Here is a 13,233-nt window from a genome sequence, read left to right on the forward strand (position 1 = left end):
GCCCTTGTTCCAATGTTATTGGTCCGTATCTCCCGGGTCCCCGCAGCTGGTTCCGCCCCCTTGCGGGAGAGCTCAGGCTACCATTGGACTGTCCCGCGAGAGGGGCAGGGGTGATCTATAAATAGAGAATGGGTGCACGTGACATTTTGGCAGCAGTTCCTCTCCCTCCGCCCTTCCTAACCTTCTGCTTCTGAAGATGCGCAAGGGGGCGGAAAGGGTTAAGAATCGAGTCCAGATTTTGCCTCCCCTTCCAGGAAGCCTTCCGAGACATTCAGCTGTAAAACTAGAGGGCCAGGGCAACTTCCGACATCCTCCCATAAACTAATGCTTCTAAGCGGGGCGAGCTTCACTGGCCGGCTTAGAAAGGCCCCAAACTTGGTTTAACATTCTGCTGTTAGTTTTGGATTTTTCATTTTTTGAACAAGGGGCCCCGCATTTTCGTTTTGCTCTGGTAGCCAGTCTTACTTCTGAGAGCATGTCCCAAATTCTGGAAGTGTAAAACCATGGGTGTAATTCTATGATTCCACCCGAACAGAATCTTAGCATCTTTTGTCTCACAGATGCTGTGAGGCTTTGCGCTCACCATTTTACGATTCCAGGGGCCTTTGTTCTATGTTCTAAGAGGCTTTGTTCTCAGCCTTCTAAGATGCTCTGTTCTCAACGTTCTATGGTTCAGAAAAGTCTGAGCCTGACATTCGTTACCAAGGTTCCCTCCTCCCTTCCCTGGCTCGGCAAGCGGGGCTAGCGCCCCCTCAGGCGGCCAACCTGTGTCACTACGCCGAGTGCGAGTACCTACAACCTTGAGGATCAAGCTCCGAAGTTCATGCCCATTTCTCAGATAGACCTTGACTCCCTAACAGCCAAGGCCCAGAAAATCATGTAAGAAGCTCCCTCTTTTATGATACCCCGTGCACCAGATGACCTGGTCCTGAGCTGAAGAGGCAATTTCTGGGAGCAAAGATTCCAGAACCAAACTGCCTGGGGTGAGCCTCAGCTCTGCCACTTTCCAGCTGTGCGACCTTGGGAAACGTGCTTAGCCTTTCTGTGCCTCAGTTTCCTTAGCTATGTAATACTTCCTATCTCACAGTTGTTACGAGGACTGAGATGTCTGTCAGGTGCTTGGAGCAGTGCCTTCCATGTATAAAGTCACAGAGGGATCTGATAAATAAATAAAAAAATCATCTAGCTGGTCCCAAGGAGAAAAATGAATCTGGATTTTAGTAGAGACAAACTATTCAATCCCTTTCTTGTTTAAGACAGACCTAGACTGTCGTAAACTGCCTGAATTCACCAGCGATGGGGAGATGATCTGATTGATGAAGGGGGATATGGAGAGCTTGCTTTCAAACAAGATTTTCTTAGTAGTTAGTGTCTGGGGTGATGTCAGGATTGGTTTACATCCCTGCTGTTTGTATAAAACCAGTCGAGCCATTTGCTGGCAAAAATGTTGGATCTTGAGGTGATTTAGTGTTCTGCTCACCAGCCATTTGAAAATGGGTATTTCTAAGAAGAGCAATAAAAAAAAAGAGCATTATTAATGGTTGAATAAGGGAGTAAAACCCAGACTTGAGACCAGAGGACAGCCAGTTGAGAGGGTTCCAAGTAATCAGTGAAGAGAGATCTTTGGTTGGTGGAGTCAGAGCAGTAGCTATTCTGTGGATTTCCTTGTCGGCCTTTTGATGTTGATGACATCTGTCGAATTCCTGGGAATGAACGTGCAGTGGTTGCTTCCAACCACAGCATACAAGTCCCTTTCCTGGAAGCCCCCAACCTGGGTATAAGAGTTGCCCACACGTGGTCAGAAGCCATATTAAACCCTTAAGAGTTTACTCCCAAGCGTTTGGTTTCTTGTTCCAAGGTGAACGAGAAAAAGGAGATCATATGCATGAGTGTCTGCCTCCCAAGATTTGGCAGATCTCTTACATTTGTGAGTTAGGGGTTTGGCAGGAGAAAGAGTGAAGTTCAGGTATTGATAGACTGAAGGGACACTGAAACACTAATGGCTGCAAAGTCTCCACATGTAAATTACACATCATTGGGGGCATCCCAAGACTCACGGAAACCATTGCCTTATTTATTTGGTCAGAAAACAAATGTTAGGAGTTCCCTGGTGGCTCAGTGGGTTAAGGACCTGGCATTGTCACTGCTGTGACTTGGGTTTCTGCTGTGGCTCGGGTTTGATTCCTGGCCTGGGAACTTCTGCATGCCATGGGCTTGACCAAAAAAAAAGAAAAAAGAAAAAGAAAAAGAAAAAACAAATATTGATTAAAGGTGGAAAACCAAGATGCAAGGATAGGACTGGGACCGTGAGATGAATCATAAGAGACACAAGCCACGGATACTGAGAGGTATCATCAGCAGCACCAGTTGACTCAGGATTGGTAATATTGTGATCGCTGGGAAACCCAGGTGAGTTCAATGAGGAGGCGGTTCCTGTCATTAGGGTTGTTAAGGCGTCAGTAAAATTCAGTGATTGTGGAAACTGAGGCCCATGAAGGGGCCATTAGGGAAGCTTTAGAAGCACATGAATCTGGAGTCATAGATGGTTGGAGTAGGGAGAAGTTCCTGTTACGAGAGCACTGAGTTGGGAGGGGTCTTGAAGGGCGGTACATGGGACAAGGCTCAATCCATTTGCAATGATTCTCTTTTCCAAATCAGGTCACATTCTCAGATACTGGGGGATAAGACTTTAACATACATTTGGGGCAGACACAATTCAACCCGCAACAGACCCAGGAACCACTGGAGTTGCATTTCAGTCTTGGGTGAAGATGAAATTAATGATGAGATAAATGCATTCTGGGGATAAGGGTTTACCCACAGGTGCAAAGTCATGTCCTAAGCAGGGTACTTGTGACTTACGTCATTGTGATTTGTCCCCAGATATCCGTATGAGTAGGGATGTGGGGTAGGTGTCAGGTGTCAGTGAGTGAGCTGTTGAAATGAACAGGGCAGATGAAAAGGTGATCCACCTATCAGGTTAGAGAGGAATTACAAGGGGAAAACAAATGCTTCAAATTTAAAGTAAAATTAAGTAGGAGCTTCAGTGAATCCTTTTTTCAGTCTTTTTTGGGCCACACCTGCAGTATATGGAGGTTCCCAGGCTAGAGGTCGAATGGGAGCTACAGCTGCCGGCCTACACCACAGTCACAGCAACGCCTGATCCGAGCCGAGTCTGCGACCTACACCATAGCTCACAGCAACACCGGATCCTTCACCCACTGAGAGAGGCCAGGGATGGAACCCACGTCCTCATGGATACTAGTCGGATTCGTTAACTGCTGAGCCATGATGGGAACTCCTCAGTGAATCCTTTAGACACACACATCCACGTGTATTGTTGACTTTTCCAGGTGAAAACACAAAAAGATTGAGAGTTCCCTGGTGGCCTAATGGTTAAAGATTCAGTGTTGTCATCGCTGTGGCTCGGGTTCAGTTCCTGGCCTGGAAACTTCCAAATGCTGTGGGCATGGCCAAAGGAAAAAAAAAAAAGGTAGAAGCAGTTTGATTGTCCAGGATCAGGCCTGAATAGTCTTTCCATACATTTCCTGGCCTGGTTCTATTATTGCAGATGGATTCTGCCCTCTGTTGATTCCTCAATTTTTTTTTTTTTTTTTTTGGCCATGCCCATAGCATCAGAAGGGAAGTTCTAGGGCCAGGGATAGAACCCTTGCCACAGCAGTGACAACTGTCAGATCCTTAACCCGCTGAGCCACCAGGGAACTCCTTAGACCAACTGGTTTTAGAAGAAGTATTCAGGATGGAGTCTGAGAGACATTCCCCAATAGTATTGGCTCTGGATTATCCCCTGGATGTGTTCTGGCTTCTGCGGAGGTCCTTACTGTCTGAGGTTCATTCAGCTTTTCAAATTAAAGAACTGCAATTCTGCAATTGACCGGCAGATGGACTAATTGACATAAATTGGGAAGACATGGAGCAGAAGCACCTGGTATCCTAGCCTGGCTGCTAAATACCACCCAGTTTCTATTGGGCTCAGGAAAATCTTAATGGCCTGTAAGTCTGAGCATGATCAAGGTGGGAAGAGAACTTGTCTGACTGCATGCTCTGATCTCTTACCTTCAGCTGTAGGGCCAAAAGTCTGGATGACAACAGGGAGCTAGGGAACCTCAGGGCCAAGGTGAACCTTAAGTCAGCTCAGAAGAGCTGCCTCCAGAGACCCTCAGGATCCTCTAGGCTGCCCCATCCTCTTGGGCTCTCTCATTCCAGGCCTCCACACTCTGGGTCATCACTGGCTGGAAAATAGGTCTGTCTCCTCATTCAACAGTGAAGCCCCTGAAGGTGGGATCTGGGCTGTCTCGGCCCCCACCACATCTCCAGCATCATCACAGAGTGACAAACAGATGACAGCAAATGAGCACATCCATTGTGTAAAGAAGTCACGGCACCAATTTAAGAGAAAACACCAACTACTGTGTATCGGCTCTCTACTAGGACCCAGACTTGTGCTAACTGCATTATTATTATTACTTGTGATTAATAGTAACAACACCAAATAAACAAATTAAACCATTAAGCCAGAGTTCCCACTGTGGCTTAACGGGTTAAGAACCCAACGCAGTGTCTGTGAGGATTCGGGTTCAACCCCTGGCCTCACTCAGTGGGTGAAGGATCCAGCATTGCCATAAGTTGCATTGTGGGTTGCAGATGCGGCTTGGATCTGGTGTGGCTGTGGCTGTGGATTAGGGGTCAGCTGCAGCTCTTATTCGACCCCTAGCCTGGGAACTTCCATATGCTGCAGGTGCGGCCATGAAGAAGAAAAACAAAACACCAAGTCATGAGATGACTTGCTTTCCTCTAAATCCTTCACCCCTCTGATGAGATTTCTTTCATCTCTCCTCTATTTCTCTTCTCTCCCCTCTTTATGCACCTCCCTACCATTCCCCTTTCTAGTCTTCCCTCCTGGCAGTTTCTGTTCTTTACCCCAGTTAGTCCTCCTTCCAAAACTCCTCTTCTTCCAGCACGGCACCCCCTCCCATCCCGCCTTCATCCCATCTTCTCTCCATGTAAACTCTATCTTGGTGAGCAACCGACTAATGATTGTGAGTGCGGTGTGGCCAGAAACCAAGGCCATAGGGCCAGAGATGAGTCCGTTTTAATTGTTGGGAAATTAGCTTTGGTAAAAACCCCGGCCCCCGCTCCCACCCCCGCCATGCCCCTCCCCCAGGGCGTGTCCCATCCAGTTTGGGCAGGAAGCTGCTTCCGCTAGAACAGTTCATCGCTGGGATAGCATGGAGGGCCGCTCTCTCTGAGGACGGGAGGACGGCATCACGAGGCAGCTAGGGCGGGAGCATGAGGCCTCAGAGGACGCTGATGCGCTCGGCCAGCCCCTGCATCTCATGGTCCGGGGGTGGGAGGGTCCCACCGAGCTCCCCATAGGCTGGTAGCCCCGGCCCGGGCAGTGGGTGCTCTGCCACGAACTGCTCCCAGCGCGCATCGTCACTCTCGTGTGTGATGTACCGCTCGCCCATCTTCCCCTCTAGCTCTCGGAGGTCCAGCCAGGTCTGGTACTCCTGGGCCCGGGAGAAAGGGGGTTAGTTTGGGTGCTGCATCAAGGGCAGGCAGCCAATAGGGGCCAGAGCTCCGCCTCCACTTTATCCGCCCAGCCAGTGAGAAGCCAGGTACCAAGGGAGGTGAAACCACACCCTTTGCAACCTACACAGCCAATTAACTCCAACCTCTCCTGCAGCCCAGCCAATGGAAGGGCTCAGCCACGTTCCTCACCTATGAAAATGTACCTACCGCCTTCATTTCCTGCGCAGCCAATGAGACATGTGGTTCCGCCATTTCCTCTAACCCTGTTAATGGGTCGGTCCCACCCACATGGCTCTCACCCCCGCCCCCTGCCTCACCTGTAACCACGGGTGACTGAGAGACTTGTCCACGCTGTAGCGCTTGCGCATCTTCACCTGCAGCAGGTTGTTGATGAGGTCGATGGCTGCAGAGGAAGGAGAGAGACAGCTCAAGCTCTGCGGAGTGAGGGGCCCCCGCCTCCTGCAACAGGCCACCCCGGCCTACTGGCCTGCCGTCCAGGCTTTCTTTCTGTACTGGCCCAGGTGGCTTGGAAGCTTCATCTACACTAACCCCACCCATTTCCTCATTAAATTACACATTTATCTCTCCCCCACCCCCCCGCCACGTGGCACACACCAGATCCTACATTGCTGCACTAAGTCTCTACCTCATTTTCCCCATTCCTATGTCACCTTCGAAGTTTTTCATGCACAGGTACACCTGTACTATTCTTCACTTAGTATTTTTCTTTAAGCCGATTCATTTACCCATTTACCCAAGATAACTGGGATGGAGACAAAGCAAGTTGCAAAATATTGGGTATAGTATGCTGCCATCTGAGTAAAAAGGGGAAATAATGGAATATATGTCCACATATCTGCTTGCATACGTGTAAAAAGTTGTAATAGCCATTGCCTTTGAAAGCATGGCAGACAAAAGAGTAAGAGAATTTTCACTTTAGATATTCCCCCCCCCCAGTTTTTTGGCCACACCCAAGGCATATGGAAGTTCCTGGGCCAGGGGGAGAATCAGAGCTGGGGCTGCAACCTACGCCACAGCTGTAGCAATGCTTGGATCCTTGACCTGCTGTGCTGGGCCAGGGATTGAACTGGCACCTCCACACAAACAAACCGGATCGTTAACTCAGTGCGCCACGGAGGGCACTCCTAGTGAGTAACTTTTGTAAAAATTGATAAAATTTTGTTTTAAATCAATTCGCTTTTTTTGTGTGTCTTTTTTTTGGGGGGGTACACACCCGCAGCATATGGAAGTTCCCAGCCTAAGGGTCGAATTGGAGCTGTAGCTGCTGGCTTACACCACAGCTCACGGCAACGCTGGATCCTTAACCCACTGAGCGAGGCCAGGGATCGAACCCAAGTCCTCATGGATACTAATCGGGTTCATTGACCACTGAGCCAAAACGGGAACTCCCCTCAATTCACTTTTAATTTTAATTTTTATTTTTATTTACTTATTTATTTATTTATTTTGTCTTTTGTCTTTTTAGGGCTGCACCAGCAGCATATGGAGGTTCCCAGGCTAGGGGTCGAGTCAGAGCTGTAGCTGCTGGCCTATAGCCACAGCAATGCAGAATCCCAGCCGCGTCTGTGACCTATACCACAGCTCATGCAATGCCAGATCCTTAACCCACTGAGTGAGGCCAGGGATCGAACCCGCAACCTCATCGTTTCTAGTCAGGTTCATTTCTGCTGAGCCACAACGGGAACTCCCTTAAAAAGTAAATTTTAAAAAGTGAATTGGGGAGTTCCCAATATAAATCATATCATATATAACATATATAATATATAATTATATTAAACGGAAACTTCCATCACCCCGGTCAATGGAAATCCGGTCAAAGGTCACATGCCATGTCACAAAAATCAAAAGTAAAGCATGTTATAAAATGGTACTCAATGGTATCCTGCAGAAGGCTCAGTTGGAGGCCTGTTCTTTATGAAAAGGAAGATTAGCAAGTGTCGGGCATTCAGGACAAGCCAGCACTTGTCTGAGGCTTCTTCCTTGATCATAAGCTTTGAAAGACAAGGCCTCACTGTGTAAACACTCTGAGTACAGGCCTTGTCACCACAGGCTCCCTCAAACACATCCATCCACAAAAATCCACTCACGCACACCAGAGGATGAACTTTTACCGAGGGATTCTGAGTGGGTCCCAAAGAAACCCCTGAGGATGCCCACTGACTCCAGGACTCAAGTCAATCCATATCCTCATCGCTTAGTGCCCACGTCTCAGGCTACCGCCACCTTTTCCTGCACTGCAGGACCCCTCTCTGCCAGCTTCTGAGACCACACCCCTCCAGGGCCCTACCCCCTGCGCTTCACAGACCACTCAACAACCTTCTCTCCACACGATCCTGCTCTCCCACTCACCCCAGCATTCCCAGAACCTAGGACAGTCTGTACCAGGCACAGAGTAGGCACTCAACACGCATTTGTTGAATAAATCGTTATCGTCATGAGTAAATGACTGTCTCCTTAACTAACCTCCCTCCCTATTCCCTCTGTCTTCCTGAGCTCCTGGCTTCAGGACTTTTCCCTTGTTCTAACTTATTTAGGGCTCCTTGACACACCCCAGCATCTTGGCCCTGCCTTTGGGTCACCCTCACACCTGGCTTTGCCCCAAAGCCAAAAGGCCTTGAGGCTTGACTTAATTTTCCCAGGGCCATCCCCAAGGTGGCAGGTGCCTCACAGAGCCCAGCACCACTACCAGGCCATGATGCCAAGGCCCCTATAAGCAGAGATCCCAAGGTCCACCTTGGTCCTGGCTCCCCTCTCCCTGCAGCCCCATGTGTCTCGAAACTTCCATCTGCTCCCAGGTTCTAGGTGTGACTTTGTCTCAGGGCCAGTCTTTCTCCTGGACAACTTTGGAAATCCTCCTGCCCCTCCTCTAGCCAGGCCTCTAAACCAGCTCCTCTGTTGCTGGATCCAACCCCAGGCCCATCTCCAATCCCAATCACGTTCCCAATTACCAGCAAATTAGCCGAGCCTCTGCTCCTCAACGCTGCCCCCTGGTGCCACCGCTTTTGCAAGGCTAACCCTTCTGGAGTCACAATCCCAAAGACTGACTCCAAGGCCCCGGCCAACGCCTTAGGTGGATCTGTCCCTTCTCCTGGACACCCCAGACCTTCCTCAATTCCAATCCCTCTTCTGGCCTCGCCCTTGACAATCCAAATCTTGCTCAGCCCCTAAGGCGGCAAGTGTCTGTCCTAGCTCTTCTAGGGCACTTCCTTTCCAACTCACATAACCTAGTCTAGGCCTGAGTCTTGCAACCCTAGTTCCATACTCTTGAGTCTCCCTACTGCAAGGTTTCAGGTCCCAGGGCCTCCCTATTTAAAAGACCGCCCTCCCCACGGTCCCGCCCACAGCCAGGCTCCACCCCCATGGCGCCAGGCTCTTTCAGAGCCCACCCCTCCTGCGGCCCCGCCCATTCTTCTCACCACGCCCCCACCACAAGCCCCGCCCCTCGCCTCTCCCCAGGAGTGCCCCCCCCACCTCCAGCAGAGATGCGGCTCCAAGGGCAGGCTGGGTACATGAAGGCTGCGTTCTGGATCTGGTCATTGATGTCCTCGTCCTCGTTGAAGGGGAACGTGCCGCTGAGGCTGACGTACATGATCACGCCCACCGACCACATGTCCAGTGAGCGGTTGTAGCCCTGGTTGAGCAGCACCTCGGGCGCCAGGTAGGCCGGCGTGCCCACCACCGAGCGCCGGAAAGACTTCTCGCCAATGATGCGCGCGAAGCCGAAATCACACAGCTTCACCTGCGGAGGTGAGGGGTAGAGGATCTGAGGGGGTATGGAGGTCGCCCCTCTCGCTCCTCCCCAAGTGTGCCCCCACCACGGTATTCCAGACAAAATCGAACGCCGGTTCGAATCCAGGCTCCTCCAGTTCACCAGCTGGGTGACCCTGGGCAAGTGATGTCCTCTCTCGGTACCTGTTTCCCCTTCTGTACGAGGAGGAGGATCCCACCAGCGCCTGTCTCAAAGGGCTGTGGTGAGGGTTCCACGAATTCATCCAGCTAAAGCTCATAGGACAGTAAACGCCCAGCATGCAGTGAGGGCTCGATAAACGCTCCCTGCCACTATACCTCTGTCACGCCGACCAGGTCTCAATCTCCTCGTGCCTCTGTTTCCTCTTTTGCACAATGGAGATGCTAACAGTCCCTACCTTAAAGGGCAGCTGTATGGACTGAAAGAGTAAATACATGGAAAATGTTAGGAGCATCGGCGGGCACAGAGCGAGCCTTGGTGATCTCAGCGGAGGGACCTAACTTCTCCCACTCCCACTTTTGTCATCTGGATCGGGGATATTAACTGCAGCTGCCTCTCAGGCTTCCCTGGGGATGAAATGGGACCAGGCATGTAAACTGCTGACCATGGTATCCAGACAGTAACAGTTATGAGGTTACCTTTCTCTTGTGGGAGGCAGTCTAGGGTCATGGACAAGCTTTACGGCCAGCGAGGCCTGGGTTCGAGGTCCTGTCTGCTGCGTACCAGTCCACAGGCAGCTGCCACCTCTATTCACACACTGTCTCTCCCCTTCTCAAAACTCTTCTCTGGCTCATAGTGCCCCCATGGCTCTGTTGCCTTCAAAAATAGCCATCCCCAACTTCTGACCCAAATCTCAATGTTTCCTAAGAACTTTTGCCTTTTTGACAGACCTTATAATATCATCTTTTTTTTTTTTCTTTCTAAGATCCACCCTCTCCTACCTATCTTACAATGGAAATATTATATGGCCATAAAAGAAGTGAAGTATTGGGAGTTCCCATTGTGGCTCAGTGGGTTAAGAACCCAACTAGTATCCATGAGGATGAGGGTTCAATCCCTGGCCTCGCTCAGTGGGTTAAGGATCTGACATTGCCTCAAGTTGCGGTGCAGGTCGCAGATGTAGCTCGGATCTGGGTGTTGCTGTGGCTGTGGTGTAGGCTGGCAGCTGCAGCTCCGATTCGACCCCTAGCCTGGGAACTTCCATATCCCAAAGGTGTGGTCCTAAAAAGAAAAAAGAAAAAAAAAAAAAAAAGTGAAGTACTTACACATACTACAGCATAAATGAACCTTGAAGATATTAACTAAATGAGAGGCCAGTCACCAAGGACCATATATTATACTATTGTATATTCCATATATATATATATATAATATAGATTATTCCATTTATATGAAACACCTAGAATAGGCAATCCACAGAAAGTGGTTGAGGGTGGGGGGATGGTAGGACTGGAGAATGATGGCTAAGAGGTATGAGCTTTCTTTGCAGTGATGAAAATGTTCTAAATTGATTGTGATGGGAGTTCCCGTCGTGGCTCAGTGGTTAACGAATCCAACTAGGAACCATGAGGTTGTGCGTTTGATCCCTGGCCTTGTTCAGTGGGTTAAGGATCCGGTGTTGCTGTGAGCTGTGGTGTAGGTCGCAGACCAGCTTGGATCCTGTGTTGCTGTGGCTGTGGTGCAGGCTGGCAGCTACAGTTCCCATTCGACCCCTAGCCTGGGAACCTCCATATGCCGCAGGAGCAGCCCAAGAAAATGGCAAAAAGACAAAAAAATAAAATAAAATAAATTGATTGTGATGATAGTTGTGCAACTCTGAATACACTAAAAGCCACTGAATTTAGACTTTAAATTGGTGAATTTTATAGTATGTGAATTACATCTCAATAAAGCTGTTAAGGGAGGGAGTGGGATGTACTGGGAATCTGAGGTTAAGAGATGTAAACTATTGCAGTTGGAATGGATAAGCAATGAGATAGCACAGGGAACCATATCTAGTCACTTGAGATGGAGCATGATGCAGGATAATGTGAGAAAAGGAATGTATAAATATGTGTGTGTGTGTGTGTGTGTGTGTGTGCGTGCGTGCCTGGGTCACTTTGCTGTACAGTAGAAAACTGACAGTACACTGTAAACCAACTACAATGGAAACAATAAAAACCATTAAAAAAATAAAGATGTTAAACAAAAACACAGATCTTTCTACCACAGGGCCTTTGAATAGGCCGTTTCCATTGCCTAGAACACTTATTCCCCCTTCCCCCAACAAAACCACTCTTTCTTTAGATAGATTTTTCTCTGACCCTCCAACTGGGTTATAAAGTTATGTGAACTCAGAGAACTGTGTCACAGATATAACACAGATATAACCTTTTTGTGACAATTTGATCAACATTTACTCTTCCCTCTATGATCTACGCTGTCCAGTATGATGGCCACTGGCCACACATGGCTGCTGAGCACTAGAACATGGCATGTGCAAATGAGATACTATTTCTATTTAATTTTAATTAATTGACATTTAAAAAGGGATCTGAGATTTAGTTATTAGAAAACTTTTAAACATATTTGGAACAACTTGGGGGGGGTCTGTCTACTTTCCAAACTGTTAATTTTATGAAATCTAACACCAAGCATTTCTGATGGACATTTAATATCTGAATTAAGATGTGATGTAAGTGTACAATATATACCAGATTTGGAAGACTTAGTATGAAACGAAAGAATATTTCATTAATAATGCTTATTTGAGTACATGTTGAAATGGTAATATTTAGATATACTAGAATAAAGTATATTATTAAAATTAACTTGGGACTTCCCGTCGTGGTACAGCGGAAACGAATCCGACTAGGAACCATGAGGTTGTGGGTTCGATCCCTGGCCTTGCTCAGTGGGTTAAGGATCTGGCATTGCCATGACCTGTGGTGTAGGTCGCTGACCTGGCTCGGAACTGGCGTTGCTGTGGCTCTGGTGTAGATCGGCAGCAACAGCTCCAATTCGACCCCTAGCCTGGGAACCTCCATATGCTGCACATGCGGCCCTAAAAAAAAAAAAAAAAAGACAAGAGACACAAAATAAATAAATAAATAAATAAAATTAACTCCAGTTTCTTTTCTTTTTTTAAAAATGTGGCAACTAGAAAATGTAAAATTATAGATATGGTTCATATTATACTTCTAGTGAATATTACCGCTCTAAGCTGGGGTTTCTCAGGCTCTGCTCTGCTGACATTTGGGAAAGATTAGCCTCTGTTCTGGGGCTGTCCTGTGCACCGTAGGATGCTTAGCAGCATCCCTAGATGCCAGTAGCGATTCCTCCTGCCAAACAGCTGTGACAACCAAAAATGTCTCCAACACTGTCAAACGTCTCCTGGGGGACACAATTGCCCCCAGCTGTAAACCAGTGGGCATAGAGGTGGGGATGTCTGCACTTACACAGTTCCTAATGCCTCCGCATGGTGCGTGGCATATAGCAAGGCACACAATAGTTTTTAGTTGTTGACTAAAACGAACTTTTAAAATAAAATGAACTAAATCATTGCAAAACATGGATAATAAAGAAAAAACTTCACAGGGCTGTGAAAGGGCTGAATGAGAACCTATAGCTAAAGGCTCTTAAACCCAGCAGGCACGCAATAAAATGTAACTGTTAAAAGTCATCAGCCTTGCTCAATGTGGCTCACGCCCCAAGTGGATTTTCATCGACCAGTCAGAGGCTCATCAAAACGGTTTTCTTGGAGTTCCCGTCCCGGCGCAGTGGTTAATGAACGTAACTAAGAACCATGAGGTTGTGGGTTCGATCCCTGGTCTTGCTCAGTGGGTTAAGGATCTGGCGTTGCCGTGAGCTGTGGTGTAGGTCGCAGGTGCGGCTCAGATCCCGAGTTGCTGTGGCTCTGGCGTAGGCCGGTG

At 48.4% G+C, this 13,233-nt stretch overlaps 1 protein-coding gene across 5 annotated transcripts in view; it reads right to left on the reverse strand.

Moving 5' to 3' along the window:
- Nucleotides 1–5,095: 5,095 nt before the first annotated feature.
- Nucleotides 5,096–13,233, reverse strand: part of PRKD2 (protein kinase D2) — a 39,772-nt gene continuing 31,634 nt past the window's right edge. For 2 of the 5 annotated variants that reach the window (XM_084958851.1, XM_084958850.1), the window contains 3 exons: nt 9,046–9,313; nt 5,871–5,956; nt 5,096–5,531 (listed from right to left, as the gene is read on the reverse strand). In XM_084958851.1, the coding sequence (XP_084814977.1) occupies nt 5,319–5,531; nt 5,871–5,956; nt 9,046–9,313 (567 nt within the window). In that variant the 3' untranslated portion in view covers nt 5,096–5,318. Of the gene's footprint in view, nt 5,532–5,870; nt 5,957–9,045; nt 10,513–10,944; nt 11,035–13,233 lie in introns of those variants that run through there. The other 3 variants (XR_014805084.1, XR_014805086.1, XR_014805085.1) reach the window with 3 other exon arrangements.

Source organism: Sus scrofa, chromosome 6 (assembly GCF_054392235.1).
Source record: "Sus scrofa isolate SSC_HxYL_T2T_F1_AM1 chromosome 6, Sscrofa_HxYL_maternal_Yorkshire_Landrace_v2.0, whole genome shotgun sequence".
NCBI classification, from domain to species: Eukaryota; Metazoa; Chordata; class Mammalia; order Artiodactyla; family Suidae; genus Sus; species Sus scrofa.